At 34.4% G+C, this 16,329-nt stretch overlaps 1 protein-coding gene across 18 annotated transcripts in view; it reads left to right on the top strand.

Moving 5' to 3' along the window:
- Positions 1-16,329, top strand: part of LOC126695418 (G-type lectin S-receptor-like serine/threonine-protein kinase At4g03230) — a 144,773-nt gene that overhangs the window by 112,701 nt on the left and 15,743 nt on the right. The window contains exons 1-8 of one of the 18 annotated variants that reach the window (XM_050392163.1): positions 722-1,613; positions 7,391-7,953; positions 8,935-9,075; positions 9,188-9,405; positions 9,497-9,707; positions 9,809-10,046; positions 10,168-10,318; positions 10,435-10,919. The exons of 14 other annotated variants lie outside the window; for them this stretch is intronic. In XM_050392163.1, coding sequence (XP_050248120.1) covers positions 835-1,613; positions 7,391-7,953; positions 8,935-9,075; positions 9,188-9,405; positions 9,497-9,707; positions 9,809-10,046; positions 10,168-10,318; positions 10,435-10,737 — 2,604 coding nt within the window. In that variant the 5' untranslated portion in view covers positions 722-834 and the 3' untranslated portion in view covers positions 10,738-10,919. Of the gene's footprint in view, positions 1-721; positions 1,614-7,390; positions 7,954-8,934; positions 9,076-9,187; positions 9,406-9,496; positions 9,708-9,808; positions 10,047-10,167; positions 10,319-10,434; positions 10,920-16,329 lie in introns of those variants that run through there. 3 more of the 18 variants (XM_050392162.1, XM_050392161.1, XM_050392160.1) reach the window with 3 other exon arrangements.

Genomic DNA, 16,329 nt, shown 5'->3' with positions numbered 1-16,329 from the left:
ATGTTATAAAAGTAGGGTACGAAAACCAAGGTGACTGCCTTTATTTATAACATGTTAGATTTTGTTTTCATGATTTTCGATTGATCAATTCACAACCAAATAGCTATCAAAAATCATATTTTGACCAATTGAGAAGAGATTGAGAGTCTATCAAAACTTCTTGTTTGATCAATTAAGGCTGTTGAAATCCAGATAAAATATCTTTTTTGAGTTGCATCTTCAAATTACGATCTTGATCATTGATCAACACATCACAAACTTGATCATTATTGCATTGTTATGGAAGTTCTCAATCCAAACCCTAACACCTAGTAAAAAGAAAGTAAAAAAAAAAGAAGAAAAGAAAAGATTTATGATTTATCACTTTGTCATATAAGTAGATAGTTGCCATAGGCTAATAAAATATCTACAAAATTGTGCGCTACATGTGATTCTCAAGGTGGAGTGTGATTATCACATCATCTATCTCCTGTTGATTTTTACACTCTCAATTGAATGAATTGAAGTGTGCTACAATTCAGCATCATGTATGTCAATTGCTAAAAGCAAGGTTTCCTTATTTCCAAGAAACAATTCATAGAAAAAAGCTAACCTGTTTCACCTGCCTCATGCAAACCGAAACTTACATTGTAATTTCCTGACCAAAGTCAACTTTTAGCGCGTAGACTATTCAGTGAAAAGGAAACAAGATTTAGTAATTTTTAGCTAGAAGACTTGGATTGTAGCAGAAGACCTCGTGGCCATCACAAAAGTGAACTACGAGTCCACAACAGTGCGCACAACTTACCACATTCTCTCATAACAGAATCCACAAGCAGCAAAACCAGAATAACAATGGCCTTCACATGGTCTGCAACTCATATTTCATTCTGTACCATATACACATTCTTGTTTCTATCTTCATTTTCATTTTGCTCTGCTAGAGATACCTTAACATTTCGCAACCCAATTAATGACAGCCAGGGAGAATCTCTTGTATCAGCCGGAAAAAGATTTGAGCTTGGTTTTTTCACCCCCAGTGGAAGCTCTAAGCATGGAAGATATGTAGGGATATGGTATTACAAGTCAAGTCCAATGGTAGTTGTATGGGTTGCCAACCGTATTGAGCCAGTACCGTCCAAAACCACTGGGGCTTTTACTATTTCAGAGAATGGCGACCTACAGGTACTAGACAATACTAAAAAGTTATGGTCAGCTAAGATCGGCGGATCAACTTCTTTTAATAGGACAGTGAAGCTCTTGGATTCTGGGAACTTAGTTCTTATCGAAGGTCAAGCTGGCTCAGAAACAATTCTCTGGCAAAGCTTTGAGAATCCAACTGATACATTTCTTCCTGGAATGAAGATGAATGCAGAGATGACTTTAACTTCGTGGAAAAGTCAAGTTGACCCTGCGCCAGGGAACTACACTTTCCGGCAAGACCAAGATCGAGGAAACCAGTACAAAATTGAGAATAGAGCAATTCCATACTGGAAAAGTGGATTATCAGGAGAGTTATTTAACTCTGACAACAATCTTATTTTTACAGCAATATCCAACTTGCTCTCTAACTCTGCACCGGGTACTGGAAAATCGAAATATACGATTAAGAATAAGACTCTTACAAGTACTACCTATTAAAGATCAGAAACGAAAAACAGAGCATCACAATCAAGCAAAATATCAAAGAAACTTGTGAGAATCTTCAACAATGAAGAGAGAAAATTTTCTGAATGAAAGGGAGATTTTATTGCTCTGTTTTGTAATTACAATCGAATGAATGATTTACAAAAGATATCTTTACATTTATACAACTAATCTCTACTGTACCAGAAAAATAAAAGAGCGGGAAACTAACAACCTTCCTAACCACCTGTAACAACTTCCCAACGACTTCCCAAATTCCACTCCTCCAATAACCTTAAGCCATCTGTCCAGTAACAGCTCCCCAGATACCCATGTGCATCTCTCGTGCTTAACTTATTCCTTTCAATGCTACAAGTAGCTTTCTCAGCAATATACTAAAGCTACTGTTGCTACTGTCGTTTAATCTCTTTTTCTTCTTTTGTTCTGTAATTCTCTTTACACGAGTTTGTCTTCCTTTATTCAACACTGCTTCAGGTTTACTTCTTTGTTTGATCTTCTTAACAGCCCCCCTCAAGACCAGAGCTGCTTCTGCTGTGGAAATAGCTTCTGAGTCTTGCAATGATTGTGGATAAGTAATATGAGGACTGAAAAGATTGAGTAATCCCAATCTACTAATCAAATCCAGGAATGCAGGCGCACCAAGTGCTTTAGTAAACACATCAGCTAGTTGTAAATTGGTCCTGACATGAAAAGTCTTAATCATTCCTGCCTGTATCTTTTCCCTGACTAAATGGCAATCCACCTCTATATGTTTGGTTCTCTCATGGAATACTGGGTTTGCTGCTATGTGCAAGGCTGCCTTGTTGTCACAGTAGAGTAGTGCAGCCTTGGAGTGCTCAATTTTGAAGTCTTCAAGCAGATATAGCAACCAAGTGATTTCACAGCATGTTGAAGCCATTGATCTATACTCAGCCTCTGCTGAGGATCTCGATACTGTGTTTTGTTTCTTGGACCTCCAGGATATCAAAGTCTCACCAAGGAAAATGCAATATCCTGTCAAAGATCTCCTAGTGTCAGGGCATCCTGCCCAGTCTGCATCACAAAAGGCCTTCAATTGAAAATCTGAGTTAGCTGAGAAAAATAACCCCTGCCCTGGAGTACCCTTGATGTATTGTAAAACTCTTAGAGCTGCCACCATGTGAGGATGCCTAGGCTTGCTCAAAAATTGACTTAGCCTATTCACTGCATAACAGATGTCTGGTCTTGTCAAGGTTAAATACATCAATCTACCTATAAGCCTTCTGTACTGTGAAGGATCATCAATTAACTCTCCTTCATCCTTTGACAATCTAAGATGCTGCTCCATAGGAGTTTTCATAGGCTTGCAGCCTATCATACCCGAGTCTGTCAAAACTTCTAATGCATATTTTCTCTGATTAAGAGTAATACCCTTATCACTCCTTGCCACTTCTAACCCCAGAAAATACTTCAATGTTCCTAAGTCTTTTATCCCAAACTTAACATCCAAGAGTGCTTTCAAATCTGCTACACATTGAGCATCATTGCCTGTGATCAATATATCATCTACATAGACCAAGAGGGCAGTGAAATTAGAGCCTTTTGAATGCACAAATAGTACATAATCAGATTTTGATTGAACAAAACCTATTTCAGTGATTGTTGTGGATAGTTTAGCATGCCATTGCCTGCTGGCCTGCTTCAAACCATATAGTGACTTTCTCAACCTGCATACAAGAGATCTAGCATCTGTTGCACAACCCCCCTTGCTGTGATAGCCCTGTGGTAAGGACATGTACACTTCCTCCTCTAAATCACCATGGAGGAAGGCATTATTAACATCCAATTGATGTAAAGGCCAACCCTTGATAGCAGCAATGCACAGCAACACTCTCACAGAAACTGATTTGGCAACTAGTGAGAATGTCTCAGAATAGTCCAGCCCCTCCTGCTGTGTATACCCTTTAGCTACTAATCTGGCTTTGTATCTCTCCACAGAGCCATCCGGATTATATTTAATCCTATAAACCCACTTGCAACCTATTGGAAACTTCCCATGAGGTAAAAGAACTACATCCCAAGTATGATTAAGTTCCAAAGCACCAATCTCCTTGTCCATTGCTCCCTGCCAAGCCTTTGAAAGCACAGCCTGATGGTAATACTCAGGTTCAACTTCAGCACTAGCAGCAAGAACAAAACTTTGATAGGAAGAACTAAGGTTAGCATAAGAAAGATGATTATGGATATCATAGGGACCACCTGGTGAGGGTCTAGTGGCAGGCAAGGAACAAGAGTAATCTTGTAAATAGTTAGGTATTCTGTGAGTCCTAGTAGACTTTCTAATTTGAGGTGGAGAAGTGTGAGGTAATGCTTGAGGTAAGGCTGTGACAGGGACAGTGTCAGATGCAGCAGAAGTGGTTTCAATGGAACAATCCAATGGAACACATTCTGCAGTAACAGAAGTGCTTGCTGCATAATCTGGAAAGTCAGGTAAAATAGGTTCATTTGAGATGATAGGCAAGGGAATAGGGTTTAAAGAAACTGGTGAGGACAAAGTGTTTGAATCAAAAGGATCAAGGTATTGAGGAAGATCAGAAGATTGAAAAGGAAATAGTGACTCATGGAAATGCACATCTCTTGAAATAAACACTGAATGTGTGGTTAAATCCATTACTTTGTAACCTTTAACCCCAAATGGATAACCAAGAAACACACATTTAGTAGCTCTAGGCAAAAACTTATGTCTGTTATGTGCAAGTGTGGATGCATAACACAAACAACCAAACACTCTAAGATGTGAGAAGGTAGGTAGTTTACCAAAAAGAACCTCATAGGGTATTTTATTGTTAATAGCAGAATTAGGCAGCCTATTGATTAGGTACACAGCTGTGAGCACACAGTCTCCCCAAAGATTCAAAGGAACATTGGATTGGAACTTAAGTGCTCTAGCCACATTTAGAATATGTTGATGTTTTCTTTCAACAATTGAGTTTTGTTGAGGGGTTTCAACACAACTCAATTGATGAAGAATGCCTTTGGACTTGAAGAAATCTTTTAACAGGAACTCAGTACCATTATCAGTTCGAATGCACTTGATTTTCTTGTTAAATTGAGTTTCAACATAGACATAGAACTGTGGCAAAAGAACTTGAGTTTCTGATTTAGCTTTTAACAAATAAATCCATGTACATCTAGAAAAGTCATCAACAATTGTAAGGAAATACTTGTAACCATCAATAGTAGAAATGGAAAAGGGACCCCACAAATCACAATGTATCAAATCAAAAGGATGATCAGAAATATGAGTGCTAGATGAAAATGGCAATCTTTTTTGCTTTGCTATTGGACAAATGTCACAATGAGTGGTTTTATTACACTGCACAAAGGGCATGATCTTATTCACAAGTTCAAGTTTACCACTTGAAGGGTGCCCTAATCTAGCATGCCAGAAATCAAAAGGAGAAGCAACAGAATTACAGTAGGTAGAGGCTGGAGTGGAAGACAAATCCTGGTATTTGTTATCCAGCAGAAACAATCCATTTTGTTCTCTACCCAGACCAATCGTGCTCCAATGAGCAAGATCCTGAATAAAGCAAAATGAACCAAGAAATATAAGACAACAGCATTGTGATTTGTTCAATTTACTGACAGATATGAGGTTGAAAGTAAAGGAAGGAACACACAACACATCAGTGAGAATTAATGTGTCATTGATATGCATAGTTCCTATGTGAGTCACTAAAACCTTTTCACCATTTGGTAAGTAGACATATGAATTAGAAACACAAGTAAAAGAATCTAAAACAGATTCGGAGTGGACCATATGATCAGTAGCACCTGTATCAATGATCCAATCTGTTTCAACATAGGCTGATTTGTTTACTGTTTTAGCTGAGAAAACAGTTGAATGTGGGATAGGATTTGAAATGGCAAACGAGGAATGACCAGAAATTTTACCTGAGAAGTTGTTGATGTAATTGGAAGTAGATGCACTTAATGCCAAAGGCTGAGAAGTGCTAGTTCCTGCAGTGTTCAAGCAAGCTAACTGCTGTGAATTTGAAGACTGCTGTGAAGTTGAAGACTGAGGTATTCCTCCAACTGACTGTGAATTCAGAAAGGCTAAAAGCTGTTCACATTGAGACTTTGAGATTGGACACTGTGGAGTTGAAATCATAACTTCCTCAACAGATTGATTAGGATTGGTAGTTCCAAAACCAGCTACTTGATTGGCCATGGACTTGTTCTTGAATTTGAACCCTAGAGGAAAACCATGTAACCTGTAGCATTTATCCACTGTATGCCCTGTCTTCCCACAATGAGTGCAAATAGGACCTTCCCTTTTGAAATTCCCTTTGTTATTGTGGTTATGTTTAAAGCCAGAACCAGAATTTGAGTATAATGCTGTGGCTTCAATAGGATGTGTGGAACCAGTGAATTCACCATTCTTAAAACTCCTTTGCTTTTCTTCTTGCAATATCAAGGAAAGAGCTCGATTGATATCAGGTAGAGGTTCATACAGCAAGATTTGACCTCTAATAGCTGAATATGAGTCATTCAGTCCCATCAAAAAACGCATCACTTGATCACGATCATATAAGTCTGAAGTGGTTCTTTGAGCTCCACAATTACAGGGACATTTACACACAGGGACAGATTGATAGTTAGCTAGTTCATCAACCAAGGCTTTGAACTTCGTGTAATAATCCTCTACAGACAATTGACCTTGAACAAGGTAAGCTGATTCCTTCTGAAGTTCAAAGATTCTAGGGCCACTTTTCTGAGAAAACCTATGGCGAAGATCCAACCAAATTGTCTTAGCATTGTCAGTGTACATAATGCTAGAAGCAATGTTTGGTGATACTGAATTGATAATCCAGCTGAGCACTGTCATATTACACTGAGTCCACAAAATGAATTGTGGTGAATCTGGACTTGGCTCTGCTATCGTGCCATCGACAAAGCCAGTCTTGTGCCTAGAAGTGAGTGCAATGATCATTGATCTCGCCCATGGAAAGTAATTTCTTCCTCCAATCAACTTCTGAGAAACGAGTTGAACAGTGTTGTTATCACTACTGCTGAGATAGAATGGATTTACAGAATCACCATTCGCAGCTGTGGTAGTTTGATTGTTGCTTGATGAATGATTATTTGAAGTCTCTTCAACGGTCGCCATTGTTGGAGCTTCGAACTTTGAAGAAGATTAGATGAATTCTCAGAGAATTCAAGAGAAAATAACCAAAAATAACAAAGAAACAACGATCTGATCCTGATTATTGCTCTGATACCATATTAAAGATCAGAAACGAAAAACAGAGCATCACAATCAAGCAAAATATCAAAGAAACTTGTGAGAATCTTCAACAATGAAGAGAGAAAATTTTCTGAATGAAAGGGAGATTTTATTGCTCTGTTTTGTAATTACAATCGAATGAATGATTTACAAAAGATATCTTTACATTTATACAACTAATCTCTACTGTACCAGAAAAATAAAAGAGCGGGAAACTAACAACCTTCCTAACCACCTGTAACAACTTCCCAACGACTTCCCAAATTCCACTCCTCCAATAACCTTAAGCCATCTGTCCAGTAACAGCTCCCCAGATACCCATGTGCATCTCTCGTGCTTAACTTATTCCTTTCAATGCTACAAGTAGCTTTCTCAGCAATATACTAAAGCTACTGTTGCTACTGTCGTTTAATCTCTTTTTCTTCTTTTGTTCTGTAATTCTCTTTACACGAGTTTGTCTTCCTTTATTCAACACTGCTTCAGGTTTACTTCTTTGTTTGATCTTCTTAACACTACCCCTGGACGGTTTGATTATTACCGTATGAGACTGGTAATGGATCTTGATGGTCATATAAAGCTTTATAAGTTGGATAACGATACAGCCCCTGCCTCATGGAGTTTGACCCGTATGGAACCAAGAGATAATTGCAGCGTGCTTAATGCTTGTGGTTCCTTTGGCAGCTGCAATATTGAGAAAAGTCCAATGTGCAACTGTTTAGATGGGTTTCAGCCTAAGGCACTAAATCATTGGAATTCTGGGTTTTATTCAGAGGGGTGCACTAGAAACTACTCCATATGTCGCAAGGGTGATAATTTCTTGATGTTGAAGATAATTGGAGTGGGAACCGACGGTGGCATTGGAATTTATAAGCAGAGTGCACATGAATGCAAAGTGGAATGCCTTAGCGATTGTCGCTGCCAGGCTTATTCATTTCAAAGTACAGAAATGAGCCGTGCAAAGGCTAATACGGCCACCTGCTGGATTTGGTCAGAGGATGTCAACAATATCCAGGAGGAGTCCATAGAAGGAGGCAGTGACGCCCGAGAACTCTATGTCCGTGTGGGTCTTTCTGACATAGGTAATTAATTTTTGCTTCTTCTTGTTGTTTATAAAGTAATCTATATAGCACTATAGCAGATTTGCAGGATGTGGGGACTGGGGGTTGATTGATTAATTCCAGTCTTTAATGGCTAAAATTTTTCTAGCACAGCGCTCAGTCGGGTTTGGTGTGATGACAAGTGTCTTCCACCAACAAAAGTGACGTGATATTTATTTCCTGGGTTTGAATTTGAAAATTAGCCTCTTCAATAATACAGTAATAATAATAATAAAGAAGAAGAAGAAGGAGTAAGGCTGCTTTCCAATCTCCTCTTCAAGCACGGCAAAATTGGGAATTCTATGCACCCAATTCCATATGCAACATGATTGGCCAAGTGTTTTGTTCTAATACTGAAACTTAATTTCAGTTTAGAATAACACAATTCCTTGCCATATTATGGTGGTTGTGGCACATAGTGACAGTTCATTTCAGAAGGGAATTTTGAATTTTAGGCACCCACTTGTTCATTTTTCCTCAAAAAAAAGAAAAAAAAAATCTGATATATATTACACAGACCTATATTGAATCATCTCTTGACCTTTGAGTTTTGAGTTTATTTGTTGTTGTTGTTGTTGTTCATTCATGTATCCTCTGCTACAACAAAAGGACAAGCCAGCCAGAACTTCGGCAAGCGTACTTTTTCCATCGATTTTCATATATGTTTTGATCCACTGGCTCGAAATGTGCAACACTCGTTGGATTACCAAAACCCCTTTTGGCATCACCATCATTTAGGATCCAGCTAACAAGCACTTACATCTTTCACATACTTTCTTTGTTTTGGACACATAAAACAGAATCATAGAACAATATAACATTTACTCCTGTGACTTAAAAACAAACTAAACCTGATTTTATTTTTTATTTTTTAGTTTTTATTTTGGCAATGTAACTTAGTACCTATATTTATATACATAATGTTGTCAACTTATTACTTATTGTTCTATTCATTTTTTGAAGATGATCACACAAAGTCTGAAGGATCTTCCTACAAGAAGAAGCAATTTGATCCAATTATCTTGATGATTATTGCAACTTTGATGGTTATTGCATGCTGTTACTTTTATTATTTTACAAGAAAAAAAGTGGCCAAAGGACAAGGTAACCGGTGTGAAAACAACCATATATTCTTGATTTCTTGTGTCAAAATGAAAATATTTTTGTTTCTTCCATACAGTTAGCAAGAGACTGAAATTTCAATTTAATCTTTTAGAATCAGTTAACAGGGAAAGAAATCAGGCAAATGCAGCATTTCGCCTATATGACAGTGAGCGACAAGTCAAAGATTTGATAGACTCAGGCCAATTTAGAGAAGATGATAAAAAAGGCATAGATGTACCCTTTTTCGATTTTAAAAGCATACTAGCTGCTACGGATTATTTTTCAGATGCAAAAAAGCTTGGACAAGGGGGGTTTGGGCCTGTTTACAAGGTAATTTAACCTTTTTGGTATTCATTATAGTTAATTTTAAACATTAGTTTCCGATTAATATTGGATGGTGCTTATGGGAGTTTTCTCTCAGGGTTCCTTTCCAGTTGGACAAGAAATTGCTATAAAGAGGCTCTCAAGTGGTTCAGGACAAGGCTTGAAGGAATTTAAGAATGAGGTTGTTTTAATTGCTAAACTTCAACATCGGAATCTTGTTAGACTTTTGGGCTATTGCATCGAAGGAGATGAAAAACTTTTACTATATGAATACATGCCAAACAAAAGCTTAGACTCCTTTTTATTTGGTTAGACTTTAAACCTGAAGTTTAAATATTTGTACTGCATATTATATTGTTGCTTAATATGATTACTTAAAAATGTTCTAAAATGGAAAATGGCATGAAAGATCGGACGCTATGTGTGTTACTGAACTGGAAGATACGCTTTGACATTATTTTGGGAATTGCTCGAGGGCTGCTCTATCTTCACCAAGATTCTAGGTTGAGGATTATTCATAGAGATTTGAAAACAAGCAATGTTCTACTGGATGAGGAGATGAACCCCAAGATTTCAGACTTCGGCTTGGCAAGGATATTTGGAGGCAAACAAACTGAGGCAACCACAACCAGAGTAGTTGGAACTTAGTAAGTTTGATGCAGACGGTTGATTATGAAAGCTCTTTGTTTAGAGTTTGAATTACATTTTTCAGTTCTTCCATCTATGCTCCCTAATTCACTGAAAATTTAAACAATATTTGTTGTGCAGCGGCTACATGTCTCCAGAATACGCATTGGATGGGTTTTTCTCAGTCAAGTCTGATGCCTTTAGCTTTGGAGTAGTTGTACTTGAGGTTATCAGTGGAAAAAGGAACATAGGATTTCACCAGTCAGAGTATGGTTTGAGTCTTTTAGGTTATGTAAGTATGTTGTATTAGTAAACCAAAGAAAATGTCTGTTGCATTAGATACATATAGTTATTTTTAATTTTTCCTGCACTCTACTTATTGCCAATTCGATTTTCAAATTGTCCCAGGCATGGAACTTGTGGAGAGAAGGCAAGGCTTTAGATTTAATGGACCAAACAATACATGAAACTTGTAACGCAGACGAATTTTTGAGGTGTGTTAACATTGGGCTTTTATGTGTACAAGAGGACCCAAGTGATCGTCCCACAATGTCGAATGTAGTTTTCATGCTTGGTAGTGAAACTGCAACTCTCCCAACTCCTAAACAACCAGCCTATGTTGTAAGAAGATCCCTTTCTAGCAAAACTTCTTCTACTACTAAACCAGAAAGTTTGAATGAATTAACATGTACCATTGAAGAAGGCCGATAATGGTGGATGGCATAAGTGCTCTCATGATTCTTGTTTTCTCTTTATCAGTGTTGCAGAAGTTTCTAGTATTCTTAGTATGGTTCTCATAGGAACAATTAAGGCACATTTCATTTCTGTCGTATTGATACTTTTTTTATTGTCGTTGATATGTGATTACATTGTATCCAATGCAAGTCTGATTGTTTCCTTTATGAACCTCCTTTGTATTTATTGTACTTTACTGAATTCTGATTGTCTCTAGCTCAGACTAACTGACTCCATTTATTTATTCCTATTATTTGGAAGCCTAGAACAGCATTATTAGCAATCTTCATCAAGAGGTACAGTCAGCCTTACATTTGAGCTGTACAGTTCATTGCCACAATAAGCAGGAAGAGATTCAAGAGAATGCTATTCACATGTACCATTAGTGCACTTAAAAAGAATAGGCATACATGTCATGTCTCCATTGTAGATCATTTCAAATGCGGTCATATGAAGCCATTTGGAAAATGTTCTAATTGGAAAGACAAGTCGTAATTCACGTAGGATGCCATATAATTGTATCTAATATTCCATCTAAACCAAAGAAACATAAAAGTTAAGTAGTTGAAACAATCGAATAGTTAAAAAGGAAAACTGGAAAACAAAAAGGATAAGATGAAAAACTCAATTTAGTTTTGATAATCGAAAAAAGCAATTTCGTATGCTGCTTTCTGCTGCCTTTGGAGAATTCCTTACTCTGTTCTTGCATGACAGTATCCTGGCTTTCCTGTTGTGCGTATTCTGTTGTTTAGGAGATGTAGTACTACAAATTTTATTTTCTAGTGTTTGCTTCTGATACAAGCATGGGCGGCTTTACATTAAGGCCAGGGGGTTCAAATGAACCCCCTGACCTGGCCCAAACAAAATTTTTATATATAAAATTTTTATTTTTATTTTTTCATTTTGACCCCTAAAATAAAAATTTGAACACCCTAATCCTAAATTTTGTTTGAACCCAATTGAAATAAACTTGAAGCTTGAATATGATCATCTTAATTTTAATTTCACAATATTTTTACAATAATATGAGGCAAATTGTAACTGCTTTTTATCTGGACCCACAACAAACAATATTTTTTTTTATCTACCTTTAACAATTGGCCACCTAGATTTTGTTGTGGAATTTTTTTGAAAGTATTGTGTTAGTTCCAAAAATTTTGCTTATTCATTAAAATATATATATATATATATATATGAATATTCTTTCCATGATTCTGGCTTACTTTATAGTTGACAACGAAGTGAAGTTGTTTTTCCTTGCACTTTTCTTCTTTATTAATTAAAAAAATTACATCACTGTTACAACCAACACATTTGTACAAATTTGTATCTATATCTGTAATTTTTTCCTCATTCTCTCTATCTCACTTTCTCCCGTCTATTTTTTTCTTAGCTTTTCTTTTTATCTCTAATTCAAAGAGGGTGACTATGTCTATGTGTATGTTTAAGAAGTCATCCACTTCAAACGCACAAACTTATATCAATTACTATTTTATTTTCTTAGTTATTCCTAGTCCTACTCCTAAGTGTGTTACTAGTCTTCTCCTTCTTTATCATATATTTTTATATAATTGATATTACATATAAATATAATAAGTTATTATTAACTTGACAAAAATGTATGATTAGTAATTTAATTATATTAGTTTATGCATTCAATAGTTGTTGTCTTACCTATTTTATAACAGTTTTAGACTATTGTATAATATAGTTATATTGTATACTAAATTATATTTAGAATATTATTTTAAACTATTGTATATAATATGGAAGTTTATCTATACAAAAAAAGATTAATCATTTAATTTTTTACTCACTCCTCATGACAAATGATAAATTCCTAACTTTGTCATTGCTGACCCCCCTAGAAAAAAATCCTGGAGCCACCACTGGATACAAGTCTTTGCTTCTAATTCCCCGGTATGGAGAAGAATGCCTTTAATGTGAGATACATAATCCTTTATTACATTGTAGTGATTTCGTACCTTCATTAGTTGTAATTCAAAGTATGCATTTTCACCCATTCAACACCAATAGACACTATGCACAGAGGCACAGTCAAGACTTTAGCTTAGGAGGCTAAATCATGAACAAAAAAAATTTGAATTCAAGAATGAAATATATACTAAGATTCAAGACTAAATATATGGTAAAAATTAAAACTAGTGTGCATTCAATGTTAATATATATAACAAAAGGAAAGATACAAAACATAAATGAAATATACTAATAAAGGAAATGAAACTGGGCATGCACATACACATACACATATAAGAGCAAGACATTAAATTATAATGGGTCTGATTAATGTGTGCCCTTAAGGCACATATTAAGCTATCTATTTTTGGAAACGTTTTTTTGAGAATTGAAAAAGCTGTCAATACTTTTTCAATTCTCGAATTTTTTTTTTAAAAAATGAAAATTATTATGTGTACTTAACTCACACATTAACAAAATCCAATTATAATATATAAATATAAATGAGTATGACCGAATATCTCTCTATTTCAGCTTTTCCTTTTTCTCTTCAATGTGTAAGACACGCCCAGGACACCTTCGAAGAAAAAGCAAGATGACTTTTGTGGCTTGATACGAGGGGTAATTCTTACATGCTCCGGGAGCAATGCTCCCTCCTCTCACATGAGGAGTGGGCTCCATGGTGGGACCCACATGTGGGGCCCACTCCTCATGTGAGAGGAGGGAGCATTGCTCCTGGAGCACCTAAGTTTTTTCCTGACAATGAGATAGAATGCACTATGCAGAGACGTCAATTGAAACGGGTTGGAGGATCTTCCTGTCGCAATCAGGTCTGCAAATACCTATGACCTTGTGGCTTAATAGCATATTGCCCCCTAAGTGGAGTTAATTTTTAGACTTTAACCCCTCGTACAGTTGTACTTATACTTGACACCAAAATAATAATAATCATAGCGCAAAAATACTCAAATGCATCATTCAATAAAGGCAAATACTCATATCTAGGGATTTCTCTATGTTACGTCATCTAGTATCTATGGTAAGCTTCTATGTAAGAGACATTATTCTTATGATGAACAGTCTCTATTTGGGCATAATTTGATATTTTTTATTTTTTATTTCTCATTTCTCATTAGAGAAAACTTTCATTTGTAAATTTCATAAATTAGTTTTGCTGCAGTAATTGTGAATTGATTTTACGTAGTTTAACAATTGACAAAAGAGAGAGAAATAAATAAAACGATAGAGTTTCTGATAAATTCTCTCATCAATCAATATATTACTAAAAGCTGAAGCGTGGCATTTATAGCTGCTGAGCTCCTGTTGCGCCACCTCATCACCACGTCATTCGCCACATAATTAATATTTATTCCTATTTTTTTTACAAATATATATATATATATATATATATAGATTATTGACTTTACATATTCATCTTTGTCGGTTTTAACATCTATATATAATTAATATTTATTCCTATTTTTTTTTACAAATATATATATATATATATATAAATAGATTATTGACTTTACATATTCATCTTTGTCGATTTTAACATCTATATATATTTCTTTTTTATTTCCAATTTTTCTATAATTTTTTTTTTTTTACATTCACTTATTTTTTTAAATATTTACATTTTCTTCAACCTTTCTTCTTCCCTTACCTTTTCATCTCCCCACTACCCTCTACTTTAATATTGCTATTCATCCTTCTCTTCATCTTCCTTTATTTGTCTTTTCTTATCCCTTCCCTCTTACTATAAATTTGTCACTTTTTTCCATTCTTTGCATAGTTTTCTCTCACAAAAAGGTTCTCTCTCTCTCTCTCTCTCTCTCTCTCTCAATGTTTTGGTGGATTTTTATTTTTTTATTGTATCTCTGCTTTAGGTTGATAAAATTTTGTATTTTTAAGAACTCTAATTTATGTTGATACAATTTTAGTTTTGTGTTTTAAGTTATTATTATTATTATTATTATTATTATTATTATTTTGCTCTTTGATTGTTAAATTTTATCCGATTACATTATAAAAAATTAAAGATAGTAGATAAAAATAAAATAGTATTCCATTACATAGCATAATTTGGATAATTTAGTGTTTATTGTTATATCTTTTAATTTTTCTTATTTTTTTCTTCTCTTCCATTTTACTCAATATTGAAATTCAACCACATCCTCCTTATCATTAAATTATTTATATTTTCTCTCTCTTTTTGTTTTAAAAAATAAAAAATTTAATATTTTACTTAAATTCAAATAAAAGAAAATTGTGCTCATCAAATTGTACTCATTTTTTTTTTTAACATTTACACTTTCTTCAACCTTTCTCATTCTCTTTACCTTTTCATCTCCCCAAAAATTCTACCTTGATATCACTCTTCCTCTTTCCTTTTATCTTCCTTTATTTTGTTTTTTTATATTATCATCCTCTTAATATAAATGTATCATTCACTCTTCTATTCTTTACATAATTTTATCTCACAGAAAAGTGGTTATTTCCCACTCTTTCTCCCTCAATTTTTTGGTAGATTTTTATTTTTATTTTTCTTGCATCTCTATTTTAGCCTGATAAAGTTTTGTATTCTTTAGAGCTCTATTTTGGTTTATGGGATTTAGCTTTGTGTTTTAAGTTTTTATTTATTTATTTTTTATGTCTTTGATTGTTAAATATTATCATATTTCATTATAAATAATTAAAAATAGTATATAAGAATGTACTATTAGTATATTACATAGAATTATTTGGATAAGTTAGTGTTTATTGTTATGTATTTTATTTTTATTTTTTTTTTCTCATATCATTTTATTTAACATTTAAATTCAACCACATCCACCATATATATCATTAAATTATTTATATTTCCACTCCTTTTTTATTTTTAAAAATTTTAAATATAATATTTTGCCTAAATTAAATTAAATAAATAAAATTGTCCACATTAAGTGGAGTAATGATAGGGAAACACTCATTCTCACACCCAATGCATCAAAGGAAGAATGAAATACAAAACAAATCAAGTTAGAAACACTAAATAAAAAAAAAAAAAAATTAATAATGCATATTTAATGTCATAGAATCATCATCAAATTTTGGAAAACGATAGGTTGCCAGTTTAGAGAGAGAGAGAGAGAGAGAGAGAGAGAGAGAGAGAGAGAGAGAGAGAGAGAGAGAGAGAGTATAGAAAAAAAAAACCAATACAAAGTAATAAAGTGTAGATAAAGAAAAAAAAAAAAACCAAACGTCAATTAGTAATCGTTGATTGGAAAACAAAGAGGTTGTTAGGAGAAGTAAAAAATAAAATAGAGATTACCGTGTGGAGAACATTAAAAACTTTACAGTGTAGTAACATAAACTGTTTAATTCACTTAAAAAATTAAATCAACAATCAATAATTAAATACAATCATAGTTTAAATTTAAATTTAAAACTAATCAAATTCTAACTATGGAAACCATATTAATCATAACTAAAAAAGAGATGTTCTCTGATAGTAGTAGAAATTGAATAAGAAATAAAGTTAGAAAATTTTAAAATCCATTTTTTGACATTTCATTTAACCTTATTTATAATATATATATATATATATAT

This window comes from Quercus robur, chromosome 8 (genome assembly GCF_932294415.1).
Source record: "Quercus robur chromosome 8, dhQueRobu3.1, whole genome shotgun sequence".
In the NCBI taxonomy this organism is placed as follows: domain Eukaryota; kingdom Viridiplantae; phylum Streptophyta; class Magnoliopsida; order Fagales; family Fagaceae; genus Quercus; species Quercus robur.
This window is presented reverse-complemented; position numbering and strand designations above follow the sequence as displayed.